At 44.2% G+C, this 22,092-nt stretch overlaps 1 protein-coding gene across 2 annotated transcripts in view; it reads left to right on the top strand.

Moving 5' to 3' along the window:
- The window catches only part of lrig2 (leucine-rich repeats and immunoglobulin-like domains 2), a 77,251-nt gene that overhangs the window by 31,677 nt on the left and 23,482 nt on the right, over positions 1–22,092 (top strand). For both annotated transcript variants that reach the window (XM_048553063.2, XM_048553061.2), the window contains exons 5-11: positions 1,404–1,547; positions 2,914–3,057; positions 8,496–8,639; positions 9,636–9,779; positions 15,178–15,258; positions 17,936–18,007; positions 18,917–18,985. In XM_048553063.2, coding sequence (XP_048409020.1) covers positions 1,404–1,547; positions 2,914–3,057; positions 8,496–8,639; positions 9,636–9,779; positions 15,178–15,258; positions 17,936–18,007; positions 18,917–18,985 — 798 coding nt within the window. The remainder of the gene's footprint in view (positions 1–1,403; positions 1,548–2,913; positions 3,058–8,495; positions 8,640–9,635; positions 9,780–15,177; positions 15,259–17,935; positions 18,008–18,916; positions 18,986–22,092) is intronic.

Raw genomic sequence — 22,092 nt, 5'->3', positions numbered from 1 at the left:
CTGGACAAGTGGTTGGAAGCTGTAAGCCTTGTGTTAATAATTTGTCAATTTAACTGATAAGTTTCCGGCAGCATCCTCTACTTGCAGTTATAGATGCTTAGTTGTGGTGACCTGAGCGTGGAATTTCAAGTTTTTTGTTATTGTGGTGTGTTTCTTTACAGAAAATGTTTGCCATCCATAGTAGGCAGATGGAGTCTCTCCATGTTTTGAATTTGAGTAGCTTGATTTTTTTTTTTAAAAGCCTTTGAGCATGGTGAAGGAATTTTGTGCTTGCCAGGCATCTGGCTGTCTTAGAGTTAAGTATAATGCGAGACAGGTTGAAACCTGTCTGAACTTTTAATATTGAGAATTGCAGCCTTGATGCAGGTGGCACTTGGGACTTGAATGCACAAGTTGCTGCTTTTTAAATTCATTATTATCGATTTCACAAAGGAAGACCAACATGTTTGCATTGTGAAATCCATTCGGGAACATTTACAATGCCTTGACCAGACCCAGTGAAGTTTAGTACAATAGAACAGCTTTTACACTTGTGTTTGAGATTGAGATGTTTGTTTATAGTAGCATCAATTTTAATTAGAGATTTTGATCGAAGGAAATGCTTTTTTTTTGTGGTTGTGCTAAGCAACATCCCTAGTGGTTGCAGACTTTTTTATTGAGCCTTGGCAAACGTGGGAAAAGATGTTCAATGCACTGCAAGAAGCAGTCTGTTTTTCTTTATTGGGCATGTCTGGCAAATAGACCACTGCGTTCTGAATCAAGGCAGCAGTGCCTGTGCTTTAAGTAGATTCTTTTTTTCCCCCTTATTAAGGTAAATACAAGCAGCAGTAGAACATTGTGCCATATTTGCTGAGTGAAATATGATAGTTTAACCCTGTTTAAGTCATGTATCACTTGTTATATATTAATTTCCTGCTGCAGTAATCCTTGTGGCTGCCTCTCGAGTGTGATTGTTCATTTTTGCTGGATTAGTAGCTGCAGCTCACAAAAAGCAAGATTAAATGCTGTCCCTGACTAATTTCACAAATGGAATTTACTAATGAGAGAGTGGGCATTTTCCTGTCAGTTCAGGCTGGATTCAGCGCAATAGTCCATCAGTGAAAGCACATTATGTTGCCTGACTATGCCATTCAGTCAGCAGATGAATATATTCAAAAAGGGGGGGGAAAAGATCTTAACCAGGAACCGAAAGTAATGAAATATCTGTCCTGTGACAGCACTAGTTCCAGTGATCCAATTCTTAATGAAAATTGACTACTTTGTCTGTTCAGTTCAAAAAGTAAAATGTTATGGCTACAGATGCAGACTTAACCCAGTAGGAGGTTTCGTATTTTGAAATAGAGATTGAGTATTTGACTTGCCAAAAATACTCCTGGTAACACGAATGTACATCTTACTTTCAGACATTTGAACAATAATCGAATTACCGTCCTAGAACCGGGCTGTTTTGATAATTTGTCCAACACCTTGCTCGTCCTGAAACTGAACAGGAATAAAATTACTGTCATTCAACCAAAGAGCTTCCGCTTGCCTCAGCTTCAATACCTGTGAGTGGTTTTGTTGCATTCATAGTTCAGAGTCCAGATGTATATTTTTTTATTAAAAACATTACTTCTTACGTAACAGCTTTTAAAGGGGATAGAGGCTAGATCGTCAAAAGACAAAAGCCTGAGGTTTGTTCTGAGTTGCTTGAATGCAAGTTGAATTAGTGGCTAGCAGGACCAATTGTGATGTAAAATGAAAACACTGAAGAGTTTAACAAGACACCTAGTATCTTTGGCGAGAGAGTACACATGAACTCTTTGGGTCGATTATGTTCTAACTTAAGGACATCGCCCTGATAGTAATTCTGTCACTGTACGGCTACTGCCTCGCCTGTAAAGTGTTTCAGTATTCTGTAATTAAGGTTCAAATGTTCAGTAGCTGTAATATTTTCCTCTGCCTGAGTACAAGATGGATCTTCACCAATTTGCCATGAGTTTACCATGTAACTTTTAAAAGCTACACTTAGCACTTCAAATTTTAGTTGAGATTCTGTTGGTGGGTATTCAGTGAATGGACTTTTAGTGCTGCTTTCTGTCATTTGTACAACTGTGCAAAGGAAGTGTTATCTTGTGCTGGATCTGCTCCTGTTGTACTGGGACAACTGACTAGATTAAAAATTCTCTCCTTGTGTTTTTAAGCATAGAAAAATATTACATTTGACGCACTTAATAGGGAGTTAGAATAATTTAATACTGGGTTGACAGAGTTACTTATCCTATGTTGAAGGTAACGAGATTGAAAATTGCTCCAATGCCTGCAGATGTGAAATATTAATTGCAACCACAGTACTGTGTCTTCCCCATCGTGAATGATAACAGTATGAGAAAAGTTTATTAGCACAGGTAGATCTACATTAGTAATGCTCTTGAAGTTATTGCTGAGCATCATGAAGCCTAAGACAACATGAACTGTTTTGGCATGGACCGCGTATGTCAGACCCGTCTCTGTGAGTACAACTTATATATACTTAAAAATTTTGACAAGTGGCATTTTTGTCTCAGTTCAGCTATGTGTAAGAAGAAACTCCTATCTGGAGAAAATGTAGGTAAGATTTAATTCACTGAATATGGCGATTTTTGTCCGTGCCCAGCCTTGGGGAAGGCAGAGGGAGAGGTGCCTGTACTGGCATGATGTGATGCCTTGTTGCTAAAAGTTACTCTGATTTTCTTGTTTCTACTCCAAAATATTCAAAGGATGTGGAAGCCATATTGCAATTAGCATATGTAGAAATTTCTCTCAAAAACAAATATGTTGTAGTACACGTTCATTTTTATCACTGGCCAGTATGATGGCCTTTTTAACTGTTTTTTTTGTTCTCAATAATTTTAATCACCACATGGGATTACTTTGAGTTTTATATTTAAACAGGGAGCTAAAACGCAACCGAATCAGAATTGTCGAGAGTCTAACGTTTCATGGCCTCGACTCATTGAAGTCATTGAAACTGCAGTGTAATGGGATCTGCGAACTCAAGGATGGAGCCTTCTGGGGGCTGAATGAAATCACAGAGCTGTGAGTCCTTTTGACTTGTTGATTACTCTAGAGGAATTAGATTTTCCCGAGCTGTTGTCTAAATGACACTTTTGAGGTGGTTTAATAGGTAATAGAGGAGAAAAAAAGTTAATCTTTTGTCTTCCTCCAGTGAGATAATGACAGTCTTATCATTTCTACACAATCTGGAGTAGTTACAGATTTTATGCCATTTCTTTCTATCACTAATCAGGACTGTGATACAGATTTAGCCAGCGGAATGCTTGGTTATGAGATAATGGGAACTGCAGATGCTGGAGAATTCCAAGATAATAAAATGTGAGGCTGGATGAACACAGCAGGCCAAGCAGCATCTCAGGAGCACAAAAGCTGACGTTTCGGGCCTAGACCCTTCATCAGAGAGGGGGATGGGGAGAGGGAACTGGAATAAATAGGGAGAGGGGGAGGCGGACCGAAGATGGAGAGTAAAGAAGATAGGTGGAGAGAGTATAGGTGGGGAGGTAGGGAGGGGATAGGTCAGTCCAGGGAAGACGGACAGGTCAAGGAGGTGGGATGAGGTTAGTAGGTAGCTGGGGGTGCGGCTTGGGGTGGGAGGAAGGGATGGGTGAGAGGAAGAACCGGTTAGGGAGGCAGAGACAGGTTGGACTGGTTTTGGGATGCAGTGGGTGAGGGGGGGGGGGGGTGAAGAGCTGGGCTGGTTGTGTGGTGCAGTGGGGGGAGGGGACGAACTGGGCTGGTTTAGGGATGCAGTAGGGGAAGGGGAGATTTTGAAACTGGTGAAGTCCACATTGATACCATATGGCTGCAGGGTTCCCAAGCGGAATGAGTTGCTGTTCCTGCAACCTTCGGGTGGCATCATTGTGGCAGTGCAGGAGGCCCATGATGGACATGTCATCTAGAGAATGGGAGGGGGAGTGGAAATGGTTTGCGACTGGGAGGTGCAGTTGTTTGTTGCGAACTGAGCGGAGGTGTTCTGCAAAGCGGTCCCCAAGCCTCCGCTTGGTTTCCCCAATGTAGAGGAAGCCGCACCGGGTACAGTGGATGCAGTATACCACATTGGCAGATGTGCAGGTGAACCTCTGCTTAATGTGGAATGTCATCTTGGGGCCTGGGATAGGGGTGAGGGAGGAGGTGTGGGGGCAAGTGTAGCATTTCCTGCGGTTGCAGGGGAAGGTGCCGGGTGTGGTGGGGTTGGAGGGCAGTGTGGAGCGAACAAGGGAGTCACGGAGAGAGTGGTCTCTCGGGAAAGCAGACAGGGGTGAGGATGGAAAAATGTCTTGGGTGGTGGGGTCGGATTGTAAATGGCGGAAGTGTCGGAGGATGACTTGTTGTATCCGGAGGTTGGTAGGGTGGTGTGTGAGAACGAGGGGGATCCTCTTAGGGCGGTTGTGGCGGGGGCGGGGTGTGAGGGATGTGTTGCGGGAAATACGGGAGACGCGGTCAAGGGCGTTCTCGATCACTGTGGGGGGAAAGTTGCGGTCCTTAAAGAACTTGGACATCTGGGATGTGCGGGAGTGGAATGTCTTATCATGGGAGCAGATGCGGTGGAGGAATTGGGAATAGGGGATGGAATTTTTGCAGGAGGGTGGGTGGGAGGAGGTGTATTCTAGGTAGCTGTGGGAGTCGGTGGGCTTGAAATGGACATCAGTTACAAGGTGGTTGCCTGAGATGGAGACTGAGAGGTCCAGGAAGGTGAGGGATGTGCTGGAGATGGCCCAGGTGAACTGAAGGTTGGGGTGGAAGGTGTTGGTGAAGTGGATGAACTGTTCGAGCTCCTCTGGGGAGTAAGAGGCGGCGCCGATACAGTCATCAATCCACCGGAGGAAGAGGTGGGGTTTGGGGCCTGTGTAGGTGCGGAAGAGGGACTGTTCCACGTAACCTACAAAGAGGCAGGCATAGCTGGGGCCCATGCGGGTGCCCATGGCCACCCCCTTAGTCTGTAGGAAGTGGGAGGAGTCAAAAGAGAAGTTGTTGAGTGTGAGGACGAGTTCAGCTAGGCGGATGAGAGTGTCGGTGGAGGGGGACTGGTCGGGCCTGCGGGACAAGAAGAAGCGGAGGGCCTTGAGGCCATCTCCATGTGGAATGCAGATGTACAGGGACTGGACGTCCATGGTGAATATGAGGTGTTGGGGGCCAGGGAATTGGAAGTCCTGGAGGAGGTGGAGGGCGTGGGTGGTGTCACGGACGTAGGTGGGGAGTTCCTGGACCAAAGGGGAGAAAATGGAGTCCAGATAGGTGGAGATGAGTTCGGTGGGGCAGGAGCAGGCTGAGACGATGGGTCGACCAGGGCAGGCAGGTTTGTGGATTTTGGGAAGGAGATAGAAACGGGCTGTGCGGGGTTGGGGAACAATGAGGTTGGAGGCTGTGGGTCGGAGGTCCCCTGAGGTGATTAGGTCGTGAATGGTGTTGGAGATGATGGTTTGGTGCTCGGGTGTGGGGTCATGATCGAGGGGGCGGTAGGAGGCGGTGTCGGAGAGTTGGCGTTTGGCCTCGGCGATGTAGAGGTCAGTACGCCATACTACCACTGCGCCACCCTTGTCTGCGGGTTTGATGGTGAGGTTGGGGTTGGAGCGGAATGAGCGGAGGGCCGCCCGTTCTGCGGGGGAGAGGTTGGAGTGGGTGAGAGGGGTGGAGAGGTTGAGGCGGTTAATGTCTCGACGGCACTTGGAGATGAAGAGGTCAAGGGAGGGTCGGAGGCCTGGGGGTGGTGTCCAGGAGGAGGACTTGTGTTGGAAGCGGGTGAAGGGGTCAGTGGAAGGAGGGTTAGGTTCCCGGTTGAAGTAGGCATGGAGGCAAAGACGGCGGAAAAACTGCTCTATGTCCAACCGTGACTGGCATTCGTTGATGTGTGGTTGTAGGGGGACAAAGGTGAGCCCCTTGCTAAGGACTGACCGTTCGTCCTCAGTCAGTGGGAGGTCTGGGGGGATGGTGAAGATGCGGCAGGGCTCAGTGTGGCTGTCTTCTCTGGGGTTGCTGGCTGTGGAGGTTGTGGGCGGAGCGATGAGGCCGTCGGCCGTGGGCGGGGTTTCGCCGGCGTCGGCCGTGGGCGGGGTTCCCTTGTTCGCTCCACACTGCCCTCCAACCCCACCACACCCGGCACCTTCCCTTGCAACCGCAGGAAATGCTACACTTGCCCCCACACCACCTCCCTCACCCCTATCCCAGGCCCCAAGATGACATTCCACATTGGCAGATGTGCAGGTGAACCTCTGCTTAATGTGGTATACTGCATCCACTGTACCCGGTGCGGCTTCCTCTACATTGGGGAAACCAAGCGGAGGCTTGGGGACCGCTTTGCAGAACACCTCCGCTCAGTTCGCAACAAACAACTGCACCTCCAGTCGCAAACCATTTCCACTCCCCCTCCCATTCTCTGGATGACATGTCCATCATGGGCCTCCTGCAGTGCCACAATGATGCCACCCGAAGGTTGCAGGAACAGCAACTCATATTCCGCTTGGGAACCCTGCAGCCATATGGTATCAATGTGGACTTCACCAGTTTCAAAATCTCCCCTTCCCCCACTGCATCCCTAAACCAGCCCAGTTCGTCCCCTCCCCCCACTGCACCATACAACCAGCCCAGCTCTTTTCCCCCCCCTCCACCCACTGCATCCCAAAACCAGTCCAACCTGTCTCTGCCTCCCTAACCGGTTCTTCCTCTCACCCATCCCTTCCTCCCACCCCCAGCCGCACCCCCATCTACCTACTAACCTCATCCCACCTCCTTGACCTGTCCGTCTTCCCTGGACTGACCTATCCCCTCCCTACCTCCCCACCTATACTCTCTCCACCTATCTTCTTTACTCTCCATCTTCGGTCCGCCTCCCCCTCTCTCCCTATTTATTCCAGTTCCCTCTCCCCATCCCCCTTTCTGATGAAGGGTCTAGGCCCGAAACGGCAGCTTTTGTGCTTCTGAGATGCTGCTTGGCCTGCTGTGTTCATCCAGCCTCACGTTTTATTATCTTGGAATGCTTGGTTATGGTAGTTGACCTGAGAGCATTTGGCGAAGAGGAACAGAATTAATCAGCTGGCTTTCAAAAGGTTTATTTCTGAGGGGTTATTGATGGTCACTGACTCAAGGTTGAATAACCTTCTGGCATTTCCTATTAAGGCTCAAAACTAAAGCTATGTGATTTCTCAGAATGAGAAACTGGATGTCAGTGGAGCTAAACCACAATGAAAGAAAGAGTTGGAGGGAACCTCCACTTTAAAAGGAGACTCACTCACTGTGATCGTCCGATACCATGAGTATAAAGTTAGAACAGCCTTAACTTCTAAACTCTAATTCTGTGAAAGCCTTTGTCATCTCTTGACTTGGTTCAAAATGGCTCACGGTAATGCTTCTGTTGTCTGATTTCTTTTAAATCTAAAATGTCTAAAAAGTAGATTGCTGAACTGGACATGAGATCTTATTTTATCTCCATGTTAGAACATGTTGTGCAATTAGAACGAGCTGCACACTGTGCAAGGTTGCATCTCAGTCCCCCAGATAAGCAAAGGTTTTGAGGAATTTTATAGATTTTGAAGGAATTTTGAAGAAATCTGGAGTACTGCATGCAGTTTTGGTCCCTTTTATGTAAGGAAGTGCTATTACACTTGATACAGTTCAGGAAAGGTTCACTAGATTAAGCCCAGAAAATGAAAAGTTTGTTTTACACTGATATTTTGAATAGTTTAGGCCTGAACTTGCTAGAGTTTATAAGAATGAAAGGAAATTTAATTGATGTATGTTTTATGCTAAATAGGATTGGCGAAGTAAATGTAGAGCGAATGTTTCCCTTTCTGGGGAAATCCAGAACAGAAGTCGTAGTTTGAGGCTAAGAGCTGACAGTTGCAAAACAGATGAGAGAATTTATTTCTGTGGATCACAAATCTGTGCAGTTCACTATTCCAGAATGTGGTAGACACAAGGATGCTCAATAAATCTGACGAGATGGACAGACTTTTAATTAGTATTGGGTTAAAGTGTTAGGCGGAGCAGGCAGGAAAGTGGAGTTGAGGCCGAGATGCGATCTGCCACAGTTGTATTGAATGTTGGAGCAGGCTGGAGGGACTGAATTTCCTGCAGCTAGTTATGAAAGTACCATGCAGTTGATGAAACTTGCTATCAAGTCACTATTGAGCAAAAAGCTTTTGTTTGAATCTGATCAGTTTTGGATTTGCTAACCATTTATTCTGCTAAGAATAATGATGTGGTTACTCTGAAACAATGCATCTATTTCTTTTCACTCCGAGATAGCATGAACTGCAGATCATGGAGTCGGAGTCAATACAGTGTCGAGCTGGAGGAACACAGCATCGGAGGAGTAGGAAAGTCAATGTTTCAGGTTTACGCCCTTCGTCAGCCCTGAAATGTCAACTATCCTACTCTGATGCTGCCTGACCTGTTGTGTTTCTCCTGCTCTACCTGGTTCTTTTCTCCATTATGGAAATCATCATTTTTTTTTTCCATTCTAGGGATTTGGAACATAATAACTTAACTGAAGTAACTAAGGGCTGGCTATATGGCCTCAAACTGCTGCAGCATCTCCACCTGAGCCAGAATGCCATCACCAGGGTCAGTGCAGATGCCTGGGAGTTCTGCCAGAAGCTGACTGAATTGTGAGATTGTTTTCCTTTTTTTAAACCTCTTAGCCTTTATTTCTGGCCTTTCATCTATCTTTACTGTCACACTCCACCATTAGTGGGCATGCCATTCACTGCCTGAACCATGAGCCTTTTAATTCCCTACCTAAAACCCTGTACCTTTCCACCTGTCTTTTCTTTTCCAGACATTACTCCAAACCTTCCTCTTTAACAGTTTAGTTACCTGTTCTAATAACTGCTTACTAGGCTTAAAGTCAAATTTTATGCAGTAATTGCCCCATTGAAGCTCCTTGGGGCATTATACTGTTTCCAAGATGCTATGTTGTAAGAAGATATTGATCCTAGTACTCTACAACTGAATCCACAGCAAAGGACATAATAGCCAAGCTCTCAAAATCCTGGAGCATCACTCAGTCTTCATGCTACAGTGTGTATGCACATTAGTTATTTAATGTTGTGGATTGAAAGTATTTTCAAATGTTGGTGGATAAAATTGGTTGGTTAATTGTGATGCAGAAGTAATCTGTGCTTAGTTCTAACAAAATTTGTTCATACCTCTGTAAATAGATTATCATAATTCCAATAGCGTCCTCTGTCATTTCACGTGTAGAACACGGACAAGCCTAAGCTACAATGAATTGCTTTTTATTTAGGATGTCACATTTAAATAAGGAAACACCAGGGGTTCCTGCTCCATCTCTTCTGCTTCTTCTGCATTCTCAGTAATTTAGTTTGTCTATTTTACGTGGAAGTTATCAAGTGCGCAGTGGAGCAGAGCAGATGATGATGCCTGCAATAAAGAATCTATCTATCTGCCAAACATAGCACTGAAATGTCAAAATATGGTTTTGTTTTTGAATCTGTACAACGTGTAATAAGTGTTTTGAATAATGTTATATTGCTGTATCCAGATTATTGACTGCATATTGGTCGAAGAATTCCTGTAAATAGGATGGACAAATTGGATTAAAATGGACTTATGTAGAAGTTTCCTTTTCAATTTTTTTCTAGAGACATGACCTACAATCAGATGACTCGTTTAGATGAGTCTACTTTTGTAGGCTTGAATTTGCTTGAGAGTTTGTACATGGGTGACAACAGAGTGAGTTATATCGCTGATGGAGTCTTTAGCAGTTTGTCTAACTTGCTGACGCTGTAAGTACACAATAAAATAGCATTATATGATAAATACAGAAAACTAACCCAACTAAAACTTTAGAATTGAGTTGGAGCAAATTACAGTAGATGCTAGAATCTCTACTGAAGACAAAAGTGCCAGAAATCTCAGTGGGTCAGGCAGCCTCCATGGAGAGAAAGGAAGCTAACATTTTGAGTCACATGAAGAAGAGTCACCTGGACGTCAGCTGTAATGAAGAGCCACCTAGACTCCAAGTGTTAACTTCCTTCTCTCCATGGATGCTGCCTGACCCACTGAGACCTCCAGCATTTTTGTGTTTTCATTTTAGAATTGAGTTATTTGCTCCCACCTCATTTACTGTTTTGTAATAACTTTGGCAGTTTATAAGCTTTGAAATTGGGACTGGAAATCGGTGCTGGCCAACATGTAATACATGTCCTCCATCAAACTACTATGGTCCACTGCAGTGGGCAGAAAAGCTATAGCGGCTGCTCTTTTTTTTTTGATGCACATGTTGAACAACTTTTGTGAAGTGAGTTTATGTCAAAAAAAAACAAACAAAATCCCATTGTAATGAAGTTCTAAATCTGTGACAGTGGGGTTTGGTCTATTACTATATGATGTGTGTTGTGGTTAGTTCGCTCACTGAACTGGTTCATCAGTTTGCAGACATTTCATCACCCTGCTGCATAACATCTTCAGTGCAGCCTCCGATGTAGCGTTGTTGTGTTTTCTCAGAATTGACCCAGAAACGGGAAATTTACACCAAATGACAGAACGTTACTTGCAAGCAACTCTACTTCCTCTACGGATGCCTCAGGAACCAAGTATCACCGCGCAGTGTTAGATGCAGACCTCCCATCGACAACCCACGGGCATATAGGACAGCAGAGCACAATGGCCATGGAATGGTGAAGCTAATGAGTAACGATGCCCACAATCAGCTCCACAGATATGACAGGGAAGTTACACGCCAAAAATCTCTATACCTAGATGCAACCAGCTTGCAGTGGACCACAGACTTGGAGCAAGCCATTAACATCAGTCAACAAAAACCCAAAACCAAGAAAAGACAAATCCTACAAGAAAAGTTAGCCAAACTACCACACCAAAATGACAGGCAACGATCAGGCACTTGGATAAGAAACCTATCTGACAGAAAACTAACAGACTCAGAGACAGCTGTACCAGTATGTGGACTCCACTACAACCACAGAGATGCTAACAGGGCAGAGTTCCTAGCCACACTAGAATCCACACTGAAGACCAACGGCATCCATGAGGAAACACAACAAGCCATGAAACAGACAGTGGTCCCAACACTGACCTGAAGCAACGAGCTTAACACTCAACATGTCAGAGAAGAAGGCCCTAGAAGGATGACAAAAAAACAAAAACATCATAATTCTACCAGTGGAAAAGGGCGCATGACAGTAATACTTAACAAACAAACAAGACTCCCTCACTAAAACACAGATCTTACTAGCAGGCACAGATACATACCGACAAGTAGAAACAGACCCGACGCCACAACTGGAGATAAAATCATCTATGCATTAAAGAGACTCAAACGGACCAGACAGATTTAACAAAGCAGACTACCTAAAAATAAACCTGATTGCCCCCCCCCCCCGATTGTATGACGTCTCAAAGGAACACAAACCGGGAGTATCCCTCAGACCCATAGTCTCTGTCCCAGGCACACCAGCACACAGGTTAGCCAAGGAATTACAACAAAGACTAAAACACCTCGTCAACAACGCGGCCTAATCAGTCCACTCAGCCCAGAAGTTCCCCAAAACCCTTAAAGGCGTAGGAATAGACAAGAATGTGACCATGGTGTCCTTTGATGTGAATAGGGCAGTAACATCAATCAATATACCACTAGCAACACTGCTGAAAGAACCAGGCCCAAGTAACACAATATCCACAGACAACAGCTGAAATTACTGAACCTATGCCTCAAAACCATTTTACCTTTAATGGCCAGATCTATAAACAAATCAATGGGACACCTATAGGGTTGCCCATCTCTGGACTAATAGCAGAAGGTGATGCAGAGACTCAAAAGCATGGCCCTTCTGCAGATCCAACCCAAACTATGGATCCGATATGTGGACAACAGTTTTATCATCAAATAGATTAAACTGGAAGAAACATGCCAACTTATAAGCAACATTTTCATTGGCATCATTCACCGGAGAAGAAGAATAAAAAAAACGAACAGATTCCATTCCTGGACGTGATGGTAGAATGCAGGGCCAATGGGGATTTTCTGCTCAAAGTATACAAAAGGGGACGCGCACACGAACACTCCATGTCAGTTGTAACCACCCCAACACCCACGCACTAAACATCAAATACCAACACAATGCTGTAGCCAATATTCTCCTCCATAAACTTGAGCAAGGTGAACCACCAACTCAATTGGGACAACATCAGGATCCTAGGACAGGCCAAACAGCAATTTCTAGAGGCCTGGTTCTCCACCAAGAAGGCTAGCAACAAACACAAAATTAGACCTTGTGTATTTACATCCCTGCAAAGAAAAACCAGAAATGAGGTAATCAAATCCAACGGACCCTAGAGTTTAAATACTAGGTGGGAAAACACCACAATGCTTGATCAGAGGCTGCATTGATGTTACCCAGCAGGACAATGAAGCTAACGTCTGCAAGCTAACAAACCAGCTCAGCAAGCGAACCAACCACAGCGTCCACAACCCAAGTTACAAATCTACTCAGATTCCTTGGGTATGATGCATGTTTTTCACTTGTACATCTGATGGAAAATGTAGGAGTTGGTAAGTCTTAGACTGTACAAACAAAATACTAGAAATTTCTGTACAGCAGCACTCTAAATTAGTTATGATCCATTTGATGTACCCAGCTGTATGAGTAGAAGTGCAGAAGAAGGAGGAACTCCATGCTGATTATAAAAGACAAGAAATTAATAGGCTGTAGATTGAACTCTGGCTTTATCTTTACCGTCTTAATCTGCACTATCTGTTAGTATATTATAAATGAATCCTCTTTTCTGTTCTCCCACCTGGCCAGGCAACTGTTTGCCAGATCTTATGTCAGAAGTACTTAAGTGAGCTGAAGTGGGAAGAGCAAAAGTCCGAAAATAAACTGGATGGGAATGAAGTAATATGGAATTCTTTGTCCTTGGTGTAATCTTTAGTATTAGAGTGATCATAACTGATCTGCTCTGGTTCAAAGTAACATTAAATGGAAGAACAAAGTAAGTTTGTTATGGGACCCTAGGGGGGAAGCATGTAAAAAGAAGTGACTGGCAAGCTTCAGTTCAGGGTCGTTGAGTGTATTCATGTTTCAGTGCATTGCTGATTAATGAGGCTCCAACTATTCGTGCCTGACTAGTTATAAGGAGAAAGGAAAACTAACTGATCAGGCAAGGTCACAAAGGTGGAATTAATTTCTTTAGTCAAAGTGAAGTTAGAATAACGCTTGATACATTTCCTTTCTTGTGCTTAAACGTTTGGCTGGATTCATGCAAAATGTTTTTTTTGTGCATTGTGGTAAAGGTTTGAAAGCTTGTACTCCTCTTAAGCCTTTGCCCGTGGCCCTAGCGTACACAAATGGCTGCAAAGCAGTGGAACCAGTCATTTCAGTCATCAGGGCATTCTGTTCTCGAAACATCGGGGATTCCTGGGTAGAGAGAGGGGTAATCATATACATGAGCTAGGCTGATTCTCTTTCACACCAGTATAAGATCAGAGTGCCATTGACAAATTGCTCGCTTGTTGAGGTCTTTTCTGCGTAAGATTTACAGAATATGATCTGGAAACTTTAAACTGGAAGTCACCAATCACCCCACAAACAATACTGAACATGCATCTCCACCCAAGCACCAGTGTCAGAATTCATCTCCAAATTCTGGCAAAAGTTTTAATCAGCAGTGCTCAGGAACTGGCTGTTTTACTGGGATTCCACTTCTGTTACAAGCATCTTAAAACAGTTGATTGTATGATGCGATGGTCATACACAAAAGGTTTTCACTCGGCCTGTGGAACCCACACCGTCTCACTGCAAGAGCAATTTCTTCGCCCTTTATCCATAACCTTTTACAATACTTAATTTTCAAGTGCTTATTTAAAAAGCCTTTTGTAAGTCACAGTTAAATTCAGCACACTTTCTGAACTTGTCTGTTTCTAGACACTGCATCCCTTGTGCAAGGACCAAACGCTTCTCAGAAGAAATATAATTTCTTCAGCATCCACCCTTTACTTGTTACAAGACAAGGCTTTAATTGCTGTAGAAATTTTTGCTCAAAGCTTTGGCTGTTCTATGCAAATGAGGAGGGCACTGCTTTGTTTTCACTGAGAAGCAGTTCAACTGTGACGTCTTTCATATAATGAAGCATTGGAGATTTCTTTTTGATAACGGATGTAATTCCAAAATGTTTAGCTGTCTTTGCCATTTCAGATAGTAACTAACTTGTTTCTAGCATTTTGTGTATTTGCGTCAGATTCTCAGCATCTGTGATATTCGTTAATTTAACTTGTAGTGGAAACACTATAATCTTACACTTGTTGCAGTTTCCCATTAAACGAACTGCAAATAACCAAATTAGGGTTTAAATTGTCTCACTGTACTATAATCCAGTTATCCTCTGGCCCTGTAACCCCTTCACTGTGCTTTATATTTGGCGTTGAGTGAGTTTTGTGGCGCAGCGGCAATGTACCAATCTGTGGATCAGAAGATTTGGGCTCGAGTCCTACCTGTCCCAGAAGTAATTTGTGATATGTCTGAGGAGGCCTTGAATAAAATAACTGCACTTGGTCTTGACTGTACACATGCAATACTTCATTTTTGAATTGTGATTAGTTTTCAATTTTTTTTTTCTGTTGTAAGGCAATGGTGTCAGAATACTGTCTTGATACTGTTACATAGAGAGGATCTTTTCAATCAGATGAGATTAAAACCGGACTGCAGGCTGCTAAGTGGGAGTCATAACTGAGATTTAGTGATCAATCCAATAGGATTTCAGTAGAATCATCTTTATCCAGAGAGTAGTTAAAATATCTGATTGTCTGCCATAAGTAGTACTGGAAGCGAGTAACAAGTGACTTTAATATGAAGCTAGGTAAACAAAGGGAGAAAGGAGTGCAGATAGAATGAGATGACGAGGTTCATGGAGGTCATAAGTACTATCACAGACCAGTCGAGTTGAATGGCCTGTTCCTTGAAATTTTTTTTGTAAATTTTGTCAAAATCCACCAATGTGTTGGACTGCTTGCATTTGGTTTGACATCTGTTCCAGTTTCAATTGGTGCATGGCACTGTTACTAGCTGAACATATCAAAATTGTGGTCTGTGAAAATTGGTAAACTTAGATTGTTTGATTGTCCATTTTATTTATAAAAACAAAATAACAGCAGTTTTCTTCCTGCAGTGATCTCAGGAATAACAAAATTTCATGGGCAATCGAGGATTCACATGGTGTTTTTACCGGATTAGTCAAGCTGCGAAAGTTGTACGTACTTCTTACGCTGAGACTACTGTGGTTCATGGTGCTTTAATTTTAAATCTGTACTTTTGTACATAGCAAAAAGCAAGAAAGGAAATATACAGCACAAGAACAGGCCCACTAAATCTGCAATGATTCCTAATCCTTAATAAGACCCGCTACTTATTGTCCATTCATGGCTTCTATCCCTGTGTTCATCTCCCATTCAAGTGTCTGTCATGATACGCCTTAAACTTTGCCTACATGCCTGCTTCTGCTCCCTCCACTGGCACTGCATTCCAGGCAGCAACCATCCTCTGAAAAAAGTTTTCCCCCACACTTCTCGCCTAATCTTGCTCCCTATCACTTTGATTCTGTGCCGTTTTGTAGTTGACCTTTCCACTCTGGAAAAAAGCCTCTGACTATTCACTCTTTTTCTATGCTGCTCACAATTTTGGAGATCTCTATCAGGCCACCCCTCAACCTCCAACTCTCCAGTGAAGATAGACCTTCTCTGTACCCACTGCAGAGCATCCATGTCCTTCTGGTAGTATGGCACCAGAATTGTATGCCCTGTTCCAAAAATTGGCCTAACCAAAGATTTATACAACTGTAACACAACTTACCAACTTTTATAAAAACCAAAAGAACTGCGGATGCTGTAAATCAGGAACAAAAAGTTGCTGGACAAGCTCAGCAGGTCTGTCAGCGTCTGTAAAGCAGAAAACAGAGTTAATGTTTCGGGTCCAGGTCACCAAATCTGAAACGTTAACTCTGTTTTCTCCCTCACTGATGCTGCCAGACCTGCTGAGCTTTTCCAGCAACTTTGTTTTTGTTACCAACTTTTCTCTTCGATGTCCCAGCTGATGAAAGCAAGTACGCTTTAAGCTTTCTTTGACCACTTTATCCACCCATGTTACCACTTTCAGAGATCTGTGGACCTGTATACCCAGATCCCGCTCTGTTGGTGCTTTTAAGGGTTCTTCCATTTATTGTATAATTCGCACCTGAATTTGATCTTCCAAAATGCATCACTTTGCATTTGTCTGGATTAAACTCCATCTGCTATTTCTTCACCCAAATTTGCAATGTATTTATACCCTGCTATTTCCTTTGACAATCCTCCTCCCTGTCTGCGAGTCTGCCAATTTTGATGTCATCCACAGACTTACTAACCAGTAACCACCTATATTTTCCTCCAGATCATTTAAATATATATTACAAACAACAAAGGTCCCAGCACTATTCCCTGTGGAACGTCACTAGTTACTGATCTCCATTCTGAAAAGCACTCTTGCCCAACTACTCTGTCACCTATGTTCAAGCTAGGTCTATATCCATCTAGCTGACACATCCCGTGGAGACGGTACCTTTTTTTAAGTCTGCTGTGAGGTGCGAATTCAATGCCTTCCCAAAATCCATGTAGACAATGTCCACTGCCCTGCCCTTGTCAATCATTCTTATCATCACCTCAAAAAGTCTTAACCAAGTTGGTAAGACCTGACCTTGCCCACACAAATACATGCTGCCTATCGCTAACAAGTCCATTCACTTCCAAATGTGAATAAATCCTGTCTCTATCTTCTTCAACAGCTTTCCCACCATTGACATCAGGCATAACCTTCCCTGTTTACTTCCCACCTTTTCAAATCCCAGTAACCTATTCCCTCATTGCACATGTTAAGTTAAGTGTTGCATAATTTTAGAAAGACAAGTATATCCATTTAAGCTGCAATGTATATTTTGCTGCTAATGTGAAACTGTACAATGTGGCCTGTTAAAGATGACAAGGTCCAAATTCCTGAAGTTAAATATGAGCTGTTGTGTAAGTGGGCATTCTTTGTCATCTTGTTTAAGTACCCATCATCACCTTGCTGGCCCACAACTGTCCACAGTTTCTGTGTTTCTCTAATCCTGGCCTCTCGTGCATCCCACTCATAAGTGCCCCACCACTGACTGCCGAGGCTAACTTCTGGAATTCCCTCCATACACCTCTGAGCTGTGACCTTGCTTGTCTCCGTTAAGACAGCTTATATTACCTACCCCTTTGACTAGTCTTTTCTTCGTCTAACGTATTATATCCTTATGTGGCTCCATGTCATGCTTTGTTTTGCAGTGCTCCTGTGAAGCACCTGGGGGCATTTAATTAGGTTGATCTCTTGTCTATGGAGGCTGAACAGTTGGGTATGAAGTCCCGCTTTGATCAAAATCTATAAATGTATACTTTATAGTTAACTCACTGCAGACATCATAGCTGAAAATTCTGGATAATTTTTATTTTCCTGCTCGCCCCACCTAATCTAGGGATGTAGAAGCCAGATGTGGTCTCCATGTTATTGCTGTGCCCTAGACATGATCTTTTGCTCAGGTTTGTTCTTAGTGAAAAACTGACAGCAGGTTCAATGCGGTCTTTTTCTCAAAAGGCCTGTTTGGTGTCAGTTGTGTTTGACAGTACAGCTGCTGTTCTGTGAATCCAAGATGTAGCTTCCAATGTTTTTGTTAGATTTGCTGTCTTGGTTGTCTTCATCCACATAAGTAGGGAGGAATGTGTGCTTAATGACATAAACTGCAAGGGGAAACTTCCAAAATCCAAACTGCAGGAACAATAAAGAGCAGCTAGTGTTGGAGAGTATCTAGAAACCTTTTTTATAATGGCATGAATCCAAGGAGTATGATTTGATCATTACTCTTCCATTCTTTGTAGAATCCTGCAGGGTAGCAAAATAACATCCATCACAAAGAAAGCATTTTCTGGGCTGGAAACTCTTGAATACCTGTGAGTATCTACTTCAAAATATTCCTCAATTGTGGAGTCACCTAATAGCAAAATAAAATTTAATAGCATTTTCTGTTGTATTTACTTCATAAATTAGTCCTTGAGTTTCCATTTCTAGTTGCCATTTGTCAAATAATGCTATGGGTGAAAGATTTCTGTGCCACATTTTAACTCCTCTTCAGTCTAGATCCTATGGTGTGCCGGTTGAGAGAGAGTGACTCTGATGTGTACTACTGAATGAGCAGGAGGCAGAGAACACAAAAGCTTCACCAGTACTTTTCAGCTCCGAGCTGTACAGTTTTCTGGGTGCACACCCATAGGTTTGGGATGTTTTAACATGAGAACTTAGATGCAGATCTGATTTTTCTCAAGATGTGTTAATATCTTTCTGATTTTAAGCAGTGACCATTGTTTAATCATCCTTGCCCACTTTAAGACGCCACACACAGCAATTGAGAAGGTACTACATATTCTGTTCTCATCCCCTGAAGATGCTGCACAGGATTGGCCACGCAAAACAGTTTAAAAGATATTTTGCAATTAGATGGACAGGTGACATGTAGAGAGAGTTTAGAGGGGTTGTTGGTCATCATTCTGATTAAATGTCCACCTATTTGTTGAACTGACCCGACAGGCACTATTTCAAGAGGAGATGGGAATTCTCCTAGTGTTGTGGTCAAACCCCCTTCCTCTAAGCCAACAAAATCCAAACATTAACCAGACCTTAGTTTATTAATTTTTGTTTTAAAAAGAGGTCTTGCTGGGTGTAAAATGGTCACTGACCTTTTCTGCATAAGCCACTGCGCTTTAAGGATGAGCCATTGTGAGCGAAGTGCTTTGATATGTTCAAACTTTAGTATTCCTTTCAACAGATAGTTTTTGAATAAGTTTACTTCATCTTTCTTGCAGAGATTTGAGCAACAATGCTATCATGTCCATTCAAGAAAATTCTTTTGCCCAAATGAGCTTGAAGGAACTGTGAGTGTTTAAAATACTATATTAAATTAGTCAGTACTGCATGAAGTAATTTAATTAGCAAACCTTCATATGGATGAATGCATTCCTCATGTGTACAGCCTTCATCACTGAATCCTCAGTGTTGTATGATTGTTATTTAAGAGTCCAAGATAATAAAGTGTGAAGCTGGATGAACGCAGCAGGCCAAGCAGCATCTCAGGAGCACAAAAGCTGACGTTTCGGGCCTAAACCGTTCATCGTAGAGGGGGATGGGGTGAGGGTTCTGGAATAAATAGGGAGGGGAGGGGAGGTGGACCAAAGATGGAGAGAGGAGAGTATAGGTGGGGAGGTAGGGAGGGGATAGGTCAGTCCAGGGAAGACTGACAGGTCAAGGAGGTGGTGGGATGAGGTTAGTAGGTAGGAAATGGAGGAAGGGATGGGTGAGAGGAAGAACCGGTTAGGGAGGCAGAGACAGGCTGTGCTGGTTTTGGGATGCAGTGGGGGGAGGGGACGAACTGGGCTGGCTTTGGGATGCAGTGGGGGAAGGGGAGATTTTGAAGCTGGTGAAGTCCACATTGATACCATTGGGCTGCAGGGTTCCCAAGCGGAATATGAGTTGCTGTTCCTGCAACCTTCGGGTGGCATCCTTGTGGCACTGCAGGAGGCCCATGACGGACATGTCGTCTGAGGAATGTGAGGGAGAGTTAAAATGGTTCGCGACTGGGAGGTGCAGTTGTTTATTACGAACCGAGCGGAGGTGTTCTGCAAAGCGGTCCCAGAGGAGCTCGAACAGTTCATCCACTTCAACACCTTCCACCCCAACCTCAAGTTCACCTGGGCCATCTCCAACACACCCCTCACCTTCCTGGACCTCTCAGTCTCCATCTCAGGTAACCAGCTAGAAACTGATGTCCATTTCAAGCCCACTGACTCCCACAGCTACCTAGAATACACTTTTCCTCCCACCCACCCTCCTGCAAAAATTCCATCCCCTATTCCCAATTCCTCCGCCTCATCTGCTCCCAGGACGAGGCATTCCACTCCCACACACCCCAGATGTCCAAGTTCTTCAAGGACCGCAACTTTCCCCCCGCAGTGGTCGAGAACCCCCTTGACCGGGTCTCCCACATTTCCCGCAACACATCCGTCACACCCTGCCCCCGCCACAACCGCCCCAAGAGGATCCCCCTCGTTCTCTCACACCACCTCACCAACCTCCGGATACAACGCATCATCCTCCGACACTTCCGCCATCCACAATCCGATCCCACCACCCAAGACATTTTTCCATCCCCACCCTTGTCTGCCTTCCGGAGAGACCACTCTCTCCGTGACTCCCTTGTTCGCTGCACAATCCCCTCCAACCCCACCACATCCGGCACCTTCCCCTGCAACCGCACGAAGTGCTACACTTGCCCCCAGACCACCTCCCTCACCCCCATCCCAGGCCCCAAGATGACTTTGCACATCAAGCAGATGTTCACCTGCACATCTGCCAATGTGGTATAGTGTATCCATTGTTCCCAGTGTGGCTTCCTCTACATTGGGGAAACCAAGCGGAGGCTTGGGGACCGCTTTGCAGAACACCTCCGCTCGGTTCGTAATAAACAACTGCACCTCCTAGTCGCGAACCATTTCAACTCCCCCTCACATTCCTCAGACGACATGTCCGTCATGGGCCTCCTGCAGTGCCACAAGGATGCCACCCGAAGATTGCAGGAACAGCAACTCATATTCCGCTTGGGAACCCTGCAGCCGAATGGTATCAATGTGGACTTCAGCTTCAAAATCTCCCCTTCCCCCACTGCATCCCACAACCAGCCCAGTTCGTCCCCTCCCCCCACTGCATCACACAACCAGCACAGCCTGTCTCTGCCTCCCTAACCTGTTCTCCCTTGCTCCCACCTCGAGCCGCACCTCCATTTCCTCCATACCAACCTCATCCCACCTCCTTGACCTGTCAGTCTTCCCTGGACTGACCTATCCCCTCCCTACCTCACCACCGATACTCTCCTCTCCATCTATCATCTTTTCTCTCTATTTTTGGTTCACTTCTTCCCCCCCCCCGTTTATTCCAGTTCCCTCTCCCCATCCCCCTTTCTGATGAAGGGTCTAGGCCCAAAACGTCAGCTTTTGTGCTCCTGAGATGCTGCTTGGCCTGCTGTGTTCATCCAGCTTCACACTTTATTATCTTGGATTCTCCAGCATCTGCAGTTCCCATTATCTCTGATACCATTTACAGGGTGTGTGTTACTGGTGTAACAGGATACCCCTTTCCATCACCTGCTTATCCCAACTCAGCCACCTTCACTGCTGAATCTTAAGACAGCAATTATTCCAAATGAACCTCAGTGTGTGGTGAACTGCACTATGAAGCAAAAGCAACTCCCTCACCTACTCACCATTTTTTGATTAAACCACTCACTATTCAAACACTTGCCAGAAGTTGCCCAAACTGCTGACATTACTGCTGACTACAAAGACCACCTGCCCCCAACAACTCAACTCCCAACCCACACGATTCTTAAATAATCAGAGATAATGGGAAATGCAGATGCTGGAGAATTCCAAGATAATAAAATGTGAGGCTGGATGAACACAGCAGGCCAAGCAGCATCTCAGGAGCACAAAAGCTGACGTTTCGGGCCTAGACCCTGTAAATGGTAAGCTTTTTTTTGAGAAAGACAGCTGTGGAACTTAATTTGCTGGTTAAAATGTCAACTAAGCTTGATGTTTGTGTTCAGATGGATGAGCAAATTCTGGTCCTTGAGTTTTGTTCGTGGGATTTGCATTTAAGAATGCTGAAGTGTCCTTAATTAATCAATTTATTTTAAGAGGTTTAAGGCCTCTGTTAAATAGACATATTTAGGTCTATTTATGTCTATTAAATAGACAGATCAAGGCTTCAACAATTTTACCAATAGGCTTCCCTTACCATAAATGGGTTGATCTGAATTATTTGCTGATGAATTTTGGTCAGCAGAAGACCATTCAGCTCCTTGAGCTGATTCTGCTGCATTCAGTGAGATCTTGGCATTTCTGTATCCTCACTCTGTTTACCCGCCTTGATTTTATGTCACTTGATATCTTTTACGCAACAAAAATAAATGGGATTCAGCTCATGTTTT

Source organism: Stegostoma tigrinum, chromosome 21, assembly GCF_030684315.1.
Source record: "Stegostoma tigrinum isolate sSteTig4 chromosome 21, sSteTig4.hap1, whole genome shotgun sequence".
Taxonomy (NCBI): Eukaryota; Metazoa; Chordata; class Chondrichthyes; order Orectolobiformes; family Stegostomatidae; genus Stegostoma; species Stegostoma tigrinum.
The sequence above is the reverse complement of the archived record's forward strand: the minus strand, read 5'-3'. Positions and strand labels throughout refer to the sequence as shown.